This window comes from Pecten maximus, chromosome 13 (assembly GCF_902652985.1).
Source record: "Pecten maximus chromosome 13, xPecMax1.1, whole genome shotgun sequence".
Lineage (NCBI taxonomy): Eukaryota > Metazoa > Mollusca > Bivalvia > Pectinida > Pectinidae > Pecten > Pecten maximus.
Genome location: NC_047027.1, coordinates 10544348 through 10557062, shown reverse-complemented (window position 1 = coordinate 10557062; position 12715 = coordinate 10544348). Strand labels below are relative to the sequence as shown.

Genomic DNA, 12715 nt, shown 5'->3' with positions numbered 1-12715 from the left:
TGTACCAGGAATAGTTACTAAGGAAAACAGCCTTTTTATATGGATACAGGACAATAATATTATACGGCATTACGTTCCGTGGAACGGAAATTATCTGTAATTTATTTGTGCTTGTGTTTATTTTCGACACGAGGAAGATTGATAGTTCCCGTCCCTCTAACGTAGTTTGTTCCTGTATAAAGATGTATGATCTATAACAGAGTTTAACTCGGTATTAATATGAATGATGGGACGTATCGGTGTTTTTTTTTCTCAATTAAATGTTTGATCGACGACAGTTTTTTTTAAAGGTATTTATGAAGTGATATATATGTGTATATATACATTGTTTTTATTTTAGGATTTATAATTAAGAGTGGATTTCGTCAACCACACATAACCATACACAACATGTACTTCATTTACAAATAGACAGTTTGACTACGCTCACTCGAAATATGAGGGATAAAATATAGAAGTTTGTCAGAAATGCTTTATTACACAACTTAAACAGGACATACCTGGCACTCTCGGCTGACGTGTATTTCGTGAGACTAAATCAGCTGTAGTTGGTTCCATATACATCCCATAATATTAAAAATCCATTCAAATCAGTTGATAGACTTGTATTACGATCACAGGGGCTTGTGTTACAAATACAAAAGACGAGTAATTTAAGATTTGTATTACGATCACAGGGGCTTGTGTACGATTACAAGAGACTGAAGCTTTATGATATGTATTACGGCCGAAGATATCTGGTGGTTTACTATTTGTGTAACGAATGCAAGAGACTGGTGATTTTTGATTTGTTATCACAAACACATGAGTCTGTTGATTAATTATTTGTGTTTCGATAACAAAAGACTGGTGATTTAAACTTTGTATTATGGTAACAGGGGTTTGGTCACATGCGTAACGATCACAGCTGCCTAGCAATTTTATACTAATGTGTAATTCTATCATAGGGACCTGACAATTTTAGACATGTTATCATAGGGGCCTGATGACTTTAGACTTTTACTTCGATCATATGGATTGGGTGATAAAAATGTGTATTGCGATCACAGGGTTCTGGCTCCTACAACCAGGGGTCTTGTGACTTATCGAGCATATTCGACTTATCTTTTTGTTTGTTTGGTGTATGACCGTTCCAAAATATAGTTACTTAGATAAGTATTTTCCTCCACACTCCTGTTCCGTCATGGAACTCTGGTGAAAGTTTCACTTTTCTTGGGGTGATCTAACGCCGCTGTATAACGATATATACTACGTGATTGGTCCTCATGGCCCTGTGCGTGGGATTAAGCTATCTTCTCATTGACGCACGTAAAATCCCGGTTAAATGGGGGCATGTTCGTACAAATATAATCGAAACCATAAAAATATTTGTGAATTGCAGAGATAGTTCGAATTATATTCAGAGAAGCGTCTCTTTATAGTAGCGGGAGTGTTAGGGAGATATGCGGGGTTGGGGGCCGGGAGTGTTAGGGAGATATGCGGGGTTGGGGGCCGGGAGTGTTAGGGAGATATGCGGGGTTGGGGGCCGGGAGTGTTAGGGAGATATGCGGGGTTGGGGGCCGGGAGTGTTGGGGAGATATGCGGAGTTGGGGGATGAAAGATACGATTACGATCCGAGAGATAACCATATCAACATGGTGTTATACGGCGTACTGACTCTTACACGGACGATCGAAAGACAAGCTGTATACGAAGCACCACGTGACAGGGAGCATTAACAATGTAAATCAGTCATCATATTTATTAAACTACGGCTTTAAGAACAAACATTGCGGAATTGTCAACAAAGTGATATATTTATGTATTTATAACTCTATGTTGTTTTTTTTATTCAAGATGATTAATCTTATAGTAGTTCTGGTTTATCACGGTTTCCTGTGCATCATAACATGTATTTAGCCTATAGATAGGAAAGCATTGTAAGCTTACCAAGATGTTTAAATACAATGTAAGATATAAACGCTGCGTATTTGTCGCATCGGATATGACTGAAATAAATCTAAAATAAAATATGGTTGCCGTGATTTTGACGATTTAAATGAAAACGATGCGGCCTGTTTTCATCCTGAAGGTAAACAACTGGTTGGTAATCAGACGGATAAGTGTGTAAAAAAGTGTGGAGAAAAGCTTGAAACACAATCATTTCTAAATGATTAACTAGTTATTGTCAAAATAACATCGTCACTCACGAGGACACTTTTCTATATAAGTAAGTAGTTGTGAAATGTCGTCATTAAAATACGCATTACAGGTACGATGTATGTAGACGTAAGGACGTAAGGCGTAGATGTTTTGCTTGATCGTTCCGTTTTAATTTTGCGAGTCGCTAAATGTCGATAACCAATGTCAATTATTCTCGTAAACGGTACAGTGCACAAAATATGTACATTAACAAATGAATATTATGAGTGGGACGACTGGTTCGCCCGTTGTCAGTATAATATGACCGGGTGGTGTGTCCTGCTGGGTGTCTTCGGCAGTATGCTTCAGTGAGGTAACACTATAAATCGGCAAAAGTTCCGGCCTATTACAAGGAGACTTAACACGAACATACCGCAGCTTCCCAACACACACAGGCGCACGCAACACACGCATGCATGTCGCACGCACGGGAGGCCGTCCTTAAATGACCTTAGCTGTTAATAGGACGTTAAACTAAGTAAACCAAACGAAACTAAACCCCGCGACTAAGATTAAAGGCGATTCTTTAGAGGTTACATTAATCAGAAGCATAGAACGTTTTTTTTACACTCACGTTTGTGGAATGAATAAAAAATTAGTAGTCATATGGACCGATTATTATTCAAGCTTCGTGATGGTAATTGTTTAGCTTTAAATGGCAGCCTTTGTTGGAAAACAATTTTGTCGAAATGGGACAAAACTCCATTTACCAAAATCGGGCGAAAACTTTATATCGCATCTTAAATCATGGCCATGCTACCTGATCGATCGAAAGACAAAAAACGAAAATAATTCTGCTATGGGAAACTTCCGTATATAGATATTGTCACCGAGGTAAACATGGCCACGCCCACCCTGACTTGGTTACTATGTTGGTTGTACCAATGACGTTACGTACATGTAGGACACGCCCATTCGTGCACAACTGTATATTTACTAACATACATTTGCTAGGGTGGATAATATCTACAGACCGAGCATGTGACACGAACCTAGCGCACGAGACTTTACCGACACTGGGATTCACTTCTCAACGACATACTTATATCTATTATCTAATTGTGAGTATTAATTGTCTACTTACATTTTAAATATTTTATGCATTTGTATATACATGTAACTAACATTTTCTTAAATTATATGATATATAACGAACGATCGTTAATATAAAATCGATTTCGTACATGCTGTACATGTTGATGAAGATCCTGGAGAGTTGTTTTGATCGACGTTATGATGTCTCTGGGAATTAATTATGTTACCTTTCTAGTGAACTCGCGTACAATACATTCAGTGTGTAACTACGTTATACTTAGGATCACACTGAGATCTTACTTATATCACACTGAGACCACACTGATATCACACTGAGACCACACTGAGACCACACTGATACCACACTGATATCACACTGAGACCACACTGATACCACACTGATACCACACTGATACCACAATGAGACCACACTGATATCACACTGAGACCACACTGATATCACACTGAGACCACACTGACATCACACTGATATCACACTGAGATATTACTGAGATCTTACTGAGACCACACTGAGACCACACTGATACCAAACTGAGATCACTCTGAGATCTTACCGAGATCTTACTGATATCACACTGATATCACACTGAGACCACACTGAGACCACACTGAGATCACAATGAGATCACACAGAGATCACACTGATACCACACTGATACCACACTGAGACCACACTGAGACCACACTGATACCACACTGAGGCCACACTGAGATCACACTGAGACCACACTGAGATCACACTGATACCACACTGAGCTCACACTGAGATCTTACTGAGATCACACTGAGGCCACACTGAGATCACACTGAGACCACACTGAGATCATACTGACATCACACTGAGATCACACTGATACCACACTGAGACCACACTGAGACCATACTGACATCACACTGACATCACACTGACATCACACTGACATCACACTGACATCACACTGAGATCACACTGAAATCACACTGAGACCACACTTATATCACACTGAGACCACACTGCGATCACAGTGACATCACACTTGACATCACTACGCGTACCCTCCCGGAGCACCTGGTCTATCTCTGTTGTACTGGTTTTGTTAATATCTTGGCCTGATTTTAACGAGTTAAGTGTATGTATTCTCGGTTGTTTTTAAATCTACCATACTATTTTGATGTATCACATCGAAAACAATTCCTTCTCGTATCCTCGTCAACAAATACATACTAATTTCTTAAAAGTGTTTGTATAACACATTGCGTACAGTATATATAGTGAGGCTGTTTCTCGTTTGATGCATTTACTTTAAATATAGTGGTGTCTAGAGTGTAAACCTGTAGACATGGGTCCAATTTTAGAATCTTTGTCCTTGCTCAAACGGATATTTCCAAGCTGATTTGTGTATGTTCAAGAACGCCAGGGAGCTATAGATAGCAACGTTTTTGGCAATAACATACACTGCCATAAATACGTTTTTGTCTCTCGCGAGACTTGCTGGAATCGAGATTCATTCAAGCGATAACAGGATAACAACGCGTGGCACCATTCAAACGGTTTTCCGTGTGTCTATATGTAGTGTGTAAACATCAGCAAGACGCTGACTTTTAAGTGGCGACTTCAAACGCCAAAATGACCTTGATGGGAAAGCATTTACTAATATTTGTATCACGCCCGTGATTATTTTTCCGGCGCTTTTTGTTTCTATTTAATATAACTGTAATACGTGAATAATTGCCAATAACTTTGGTGTGCACTGACAGAGGGTTGTATAACTACACGTAGTTGGTACATGTACATTATGTATGTTGTGCGGCACCCATATGTTACCAGAATTGTGTATTCGAGTTGTGGTGTTGTTGTACAGTAAGGATCGATATCAGTTATATAAACGTCATAGTGGATAGTTATGTTTATTTTGTGAAACACTGTCACAAAATCATCCATCCGGGTCGTTTTTTTAAAATAATTTCGGAACAATTAGTGCCGTTAAAAAGTCACTTACTAATTACTTTGAGAAGTTCCGACTCTGTGTTGCCACACGAGTGTTAGTGAGAGTTGCTACCATAACTTAGAATATACTTCCCCGCTCATTAAAACGGTTAGTTTCATACATTTGTAAACTCCACGAGAATACTCCATCTTCTGTTTTAATAAACATCTTGTGTGTCTGGAATATAAGCAGTCTTCATGATAACGTACCCCTGGGTCCCGGGTCATCGATGCTACGGAATCACCAGAGTCAAGTAAGGGGAGACAACCGTAAGTACATTCAAGCACGCATTGAGGTTGGTCCCAATGACTAATAAGTTAAATAGTAAAATAATGATTTTATAAGACACCAGTATTTAAAGTTCATATGATCTTATGTACTTGTAAAAGTTTGGAATTTCATGCTGTAAATTTCTCCATTTGTCGCAGGAAATTAATCAATACGAGCATTTGCACTATTACATTATAAACCCTATATATAAACGGACTCGAGTGAAGTAACAGATCAGTATAGAGTTTGTTTGGTATGGAGGGCCTTGTAGTTAACCTCGGAAGTCACCTTCTCAGGCGCTGTCTAAACCTTTACCGGTATAAACGTGTTACACTAAGTCCTGTGTCTAGGTACAGGTACACTTTTGCCTTTTCGGCATTTTTTTTTTAAATCTCCAGAGATAAACGTTTGTTGAAAGTTTATTAAAGGAAAGATTTAGAATAAAAGACAGAGCTAAATCGAGCTTATCTGGTGTGTTTTTTACTGGACCAAACACTCACATATAATACTGTTAACACTGTAACACGTGACGTTATCTAAGGCCGGTAACACCTGAGTGTACATTATACATTGTATATATATACTGTGTAAACCAGTTATCTCGATATAGGTATTACGTGCAGTACATGTCGATATTATTACACTATATGAACGTTTCAAGAGAGCCAATGGAATTGGGATATTTAAATAAGATATTTTACCGGTAATCTTCGTTATCTGTCCGGATAAATATCTTTGATATCGGATAGATAAGCATACTACAAAGCAGCGGTCCAGTTATAAAATTTAAAAAAAAATCCGTATTTTGAAAATATTTGTATACTATGACGCACATTTACCATCTGCTATTTTAAGCCAGAAGGTTATATATAGTAATTGTAAGTTACATTTGAATATTGAAATAAGATGTGTATCGACTTCGGCTGTTATTATAGATCGATAAACATGTGTTCATTTTACAGGTTGTGAAATGATTGATCATCTTAACAATGATTGAATACTGACATTCAATTTGGAGTTATTTTTTGAAATACTGTAGCTAAAACTTGTCACTAGAACATCGGATACTCTTCAAATTGTAACGTAGATACGAAAGATGGGGCCTCGTAGATATCGCGATGGAAATAGAAAACTGTAAACAATTTTTTTTTATTTCTGTGGAGCTAACTAAGCTTTGTATATCTAGATTATTAAGAAAGTTGAATTTAGTGTAATTGAAAATACCGATAGAAAATGAATCATCTGTTATACGACGGAAATGGACGATTGTTTATATGGGACCAGGTACGTCAAGGTGTAAATAAAGATTCTCTATAGATACGGGTGTGGTGGAGGTTGGTGGGTGCGGTCAAAGACAGAGACTGAACACGTTAACATATTTCAACATTATTCTAAATGAATTAGATATTTTGCTTTCTATCGTTGTCATAATTAATTGCTAATTTAACATTCTACATACAGAACATATCGTTGTAATTTGAGAGCTTTATTGCACCTAAACATTGTAAGGAAATTGTATTTAGAGTGAACTGACAATCAGCATGAAGAGACACGTGGTACTATTTACAGTACAAGGTGACATCTCCTTAGTTTTATGTTTAACGATACATGTCTGGTCACGTGACAATATAAAATACGTCATTCTGGTATCAGGTCAGCACGTGTAACGTCATCGCCCCAGATAACACCCACAGGGGCTTGGCACGATTTTCCAAATGATGGTCCATATATATATGTATGACACTATAATACATATATATATGGACCATCATTTGGAAAATCGTGCCAAGCCCCTGTGATAACACCCATAGTATCTAATGCTGATAACAATGACTTCAGTCTGACGACACTTCCGGAATTAAACGAACGCATCGTTCGCCATTATGTTTATCAATGGACTTTAGAAATCGAAAACAGTTTAAAAGCTTCCAAATAATAACAACTGTTTTCGTTAAAAGTTTATAAAAGCTCCAGTAACATCAGTGGTAGTAACTACCCTTGCTTTAACCTTCTTTCGTTATCATTAATACTTATCGACAGTTTACCATCCATCCCTGCGCAATATCGCGAGGCATTACTGTGTATATTAATAGCATCTGTTATATCTTCAGTAACAGGGATGGCAAGCCGTTAGTAATCTGTTACCTTAATTACTCTGTAAATAGTAATATTAGGAATTACATGCAATCTAACATCAATAAAAATAAAAGTTATGGGAGTGAATATATTAATATCAAAACCGAACAATTTATCAGACATGGTATGTACTCCATACTGTACTTGTTTACTATATATATATATTGATAACACTTTTACGTAGTTTGTATGTAGTTACAACCTTAATTTGTATGATTGATAACAATACGTTACTCGGTAAATATGAGTGATGGGGGTATATTAATGCTTTTAAGAAATAAAACAATGATTGACGACTAGGTATACATTTATTGCAAAAATAAAGGGGAAACAAACTCCTCTACGTGCATACTGTACATTTTTGTCTACTTACTGGTTAATTACCCATGGAGCCATGAGCATTGGTAGTAGTTGGTGACTACCTCACTTCACACTGAACAACAAACACAAGTTCTATCGCTTGTATACCAGGACAATTTCGACAATACTTTTTTCAAGAAATAGTTACAATCGATAGCACACCTGTAGGAAACTGTCGAAATAATTAAAACAAAATGAAACGTGATTTTTTATAGAGCAATGTATGCTTTAGTGTAATGAATCCTGGTGCACGTGCTGCTATATCCAAACTTAGAAAAGGGGTCGCTCAGGTTTGAGTTGAAGCAGGTCATTATGGAAATTTAGATAGTAATTTAAGAACCTGTTTCAATTGTACTTATGAGATAGTAGATGAGGTTGGTTTGGTTTGGTTTATTTTGTTTAACGTCCTATTAACAGCTAAGGCCATTCAAAGACGGCCTCCTGTGCGTGCGACATGCATGCCTGTGGTGAGTGCGTATGTGTGTGTTGGGAGGCTGCGGTATGTTCGTGTTAAGTCTCCTTGTGATAGGCCGGAACTTCTGCCGATTTATAGTGCTACCTCACTGAAGCATACTGCCGAAGACACCAAGCAGGACACCCCAACCGGTCACATTATACTGACAACGGGCGAACCAGTCGTCCCAGTCCTAACATGCTGAGCGCTAAGCAGGAGTAGCAACTACCATTTTTAATGACTCTGGTATGTCTCGGCCAGGGGACAGAACCCAAAGCTTTCCTCACAGGGGCGAACGCTTAACTGAAGACCAAAAGGGAGGCGGTCCTTAAATGACCTTAGCTGTTAATAGGACGTTAAACAAATAAAACCAAACCAAACCAAACCAAAAGTGAGGCATTGTCAAGTAGATGAGGTAATAGATGAACTCCATATTTTAATTCACTTTCTATTGTACCAAGATATCGGAACTCAACTGTTAGCTAGAGCCGGAAAAAATATCATCATTTTGTTACAATGTAAGATACCGATAAATTAAGTTTTAAACTTTATAATAGAGATACATGCACTTGGGTGCCAAAAACTGTTAATAAATTTTAGATCGAGGTAGAAGCTTTTTTCATAGAAATTAATCTTGTAGTGTGTTAACATTTCCTTGATAGCCTGACGTTACTATTCCCATATATATCGTTATATTGATGTTGTAAATATGAAATCGTTTAAAGTAGGGATAGGAACACATGCCTGAAATCCTACCTACGACTGCTTTGTCAGGGGTTTTACCGACTCAGTCTGCCCCATATCTGGAGAATAAATTACCTGTTTTTGTCATTATATCCCGTTCAATTTACTTTTTCATGAAAAATCATGTTATTATTGTTTTAATTATCGATTCAGGTCACGTTTTATTTTAATTTATAAATATGGGCCAACCTGTCGAGTCCCTCGGATAAGAATATCCAATATCCAGAAGACGTATTACTGTGATATAAATTCCTGGCGAACAGGTAGTCAAACGATAAGGAATAAAAAATGTAATTTCAAAAATTCCTCAAGGTTTTTTTTTTTAATTCTCATTATTCATACCGACTTCAAATTATCTCCGACATTTTTTGTTGTTGATGATCTCGATAGTGTCGTCTAAAGGTTAATTAACGGAACTATGCGACTAAAATTTGCTGAAACAGTCTGAAAAACGATTTAACAATCATAATTCAATGTACACACTCGTCCAGCTTTTAAAAATAATGTTTAGAATACGAAATTAACGACAGACGGGGATATTGGCTTGATGTATTACAGGGCATCGCCAGGTAACTTAAACGTTTGTAAGATTGCAAATAAGCCAGGATAAATTAGCGATGAAGCATTCCTCTGGTAATGTTTTCAGACGTTGGGCCAGGATAGAGATGGGGACGGGGAATATTGAGAGTTTTATGTCGATTGAGGTCGGGAAGGATGCAGCCTGTCTGTATTACTGTATATTCTTATCTGTTATCAACTTATAGGTGAATTATAAAACTGATGTACATTATATGCGGCGAGTCTGATGTCTTATCGTATCGCAATTAGCATGGGGTATTTTAAGCTTATTGAGAAAAATGAACGGAACAAAATATAGACGTTCATTTTATCCGTCCAAATTCCAGCTCTTTCCGTCACGTGGGTTATTTTTGTTGTAAACACGATACGACTAGGATATAATCCCGTCGCCAGTCGGGAGATTGTGTAGAAACAACGAGACATGCTAATCTCCATTCATTTCTTGTATCTCACGATCTCAAGATCAACGACCCCCCCCCCCCCCCCCCCCCCTCCAAAAAACAACAACACTTCAAAACAAAGAACAACACAAACTAGAGTAAAAGCTGGTCTTGTGTCTATGTGTGACGTCAGTCAGCGCTCTTGTTATTTTTTAAAAATGCTATCATTTCGATGGTTCAACCGAATTAGGTGACGACAGTTTGACAAGCGTGGTTTACCTTTCCACACAGCGAACTTCTGTCTTTTTTATTCCTTTTTTATATCTTTGAACATTCATTTTAACTATTGCAGTTGACGATTCCAAATACTTGGATACAGAAAAACGAAGACTACTGGACAAAATGCCTCCTCAAAGTTAGTATAACAATTTTAATGTATTGTAATTTCAAAATAAATAAGCAAATACAAATATTGTTTTTTTTGCTGGATAAAAATCAGTTCTGTTTTATAGTCAGTTTTCTACATTTCGTTCGTATTTGGTTTTACTTTACCTTTTTTTTTGTAAACTAGTTCCTTTGTTAATATTCTATTTTGATACCTATGCTACTTTTATACTTGTTTTCGTATTTTTGTTTCGATAGGTGTATCAGTTTTACATTTGGTTTCGTATTTTTGTTTTTAAAACTGTGTTGATTTTATACTCTGTTTCGTACTTGTCAGACGAAATACCAAGCAACAATGGCGTCCGACGTTTGTCGATTAGTGACGTCATCAACACAATGAAGTCACAGCCAGACAACTACCAGAGTCAGATAAATGCGTGCGTGGATATGGAGCGATTCGCCGATGACGGTAAATACATACAATGTAACTGTGGTTTAACTGTACACTCTACATGTACTGTAGTTTAAATGTACACTCTACATGTACCGTAGTTTATCTGTACACTCTACATGTACTGTAGTTTAACTGTACACTCTACATGTACTGTAGTTTAACTGTACACTCTACATGTACTGTAGTTTAACTGTACACTCTACATGTACTGTAGTTTAACTGTACACTCTACATGTACTGTAGTTTAACTGTACACTCTACATGTAGTTTAACTGTACACTCTACATGTAGTTTAACTGTACACTCTACATGTACTGTAGTTTAACTGTACAATCTACATGTACTGTAGTTTAACTGTACACTCTACATGTACTGTAGTTTAAATGTACACTCTACATGTACTGTAGTTTAACTGTACACTCTACATGTAGTTTAACTGTACACTCTACATGTAGTTTAACTATACACTCTACATGTACTGTAGTTTAACTGTACACTCTACATGTACTGTAGTTTAACTGTACACTCTACATGTACTGTAGTTTAACTGTACACTCTACATGTACTGTAGTTTAACTGCACACTCTACATGTAGTTTAACTGTACACTCTACATGTACTGTAGTTTAACTGTACACTCTACATGTAGTTTAACTGTACACTCTACATGTAGTTTAACTGTACACTCTACATGTAGTTTAAGTAACACTCTACATGTAGTTTAACTGTACACTCTACATGTATTTTAACTGTACACTCTACATGTATTTTAACTGTACACTTTACATGTACTGTAGTTTAACTGTACACTCTACATGTAGTTTAACTGTACACTCTACATGTAGTTTAACTGTACACTCTACATGAAGTTTAACTGTACACTCTACATGTACGGTAGTTTAAATTTACACTCTACATGTAGTTTAACTGTACACTCTACATGTACTGTAGTTTAACTGTACACTCTACATGCACTGTAGTTTAACTGTACACTCTACATGTAGTTTAACTGTACACTCTACATGTACTGTAGTTTAACTGTACACTCTACATGTAGTTTAACTGTACACTCTACATGTAGTTTAACTGTACACTCTACATGTAGTTTAACTGTACACTCTACATGTACTGTAGTTTAACTGTACACTCTACATGTAGTTTAACTGTACACTCTACATGTAGTTTAACTGTACACTCTACATGTACGGTAGTTTAAATGTACACTCTACATGTACTGTAGTTTAACTGTACACTCTACATGTACCGAGTTTAACTGTACAGTCTACATGTACTGTAGTTTAACTGTACACTCTACATGTACTGTAGGTTAACTGTACACTCTAGATGTACTGTAGTTTAACTGTACACTCTACATGTACGGTAGTTTAACTGTACACTCTACATGTACTGTAGTTTATCTGTACACTCTACATGTACTGTAGTTTAACTGTACACTCTACATGTAGTTTAACTGTACACTCTACATGTAGTTTAACTGTACACTCTACATGTACGGTAGTTTAAATGTACACTCTACATGTACTGTAGTTTAACTGTACACTCTACATGTACGGTAGTTTAACTGTACACTCTACATGTACCGTAGTTTAACTTTACACTCTACATGTAGTTTAACTGTACACTCTACATGTAGTTTAACTGTACACTCTACATGTACTGTAGTTTAACTGTACACTCTACATGTAGTTTAACTGTACACTCTACATGTACTGTAGTTTAACTGTACACTC

At 36.9% G+C, this 12715-nt stretch overlaps 1 protein-coding gene across 2 annotated transcripts in view; it reads left to right on the top strand.

The window, feature by feature from the left end:
* Positions 1-12715, top strand: part of LOC117341073 — a 56131-nt gene that overhangs the window by 28579 nt on the left and 14837 nt on the right. For both annotated transcript variants that reach the window (XM_033902903.1, XM_033902904.1), the window contains exons 2-3: positions 10480-10542; positions 10849-10980. In XM_033902903.1, coding sequence (XP_033758794.1) covers positions 10480-10542; positions 10849-10980 — 195 coding nt within the window. The remainder of the gene's footprint in view (positions 1-10479; positions 10543-10848; positions 10981-12715) is intronic.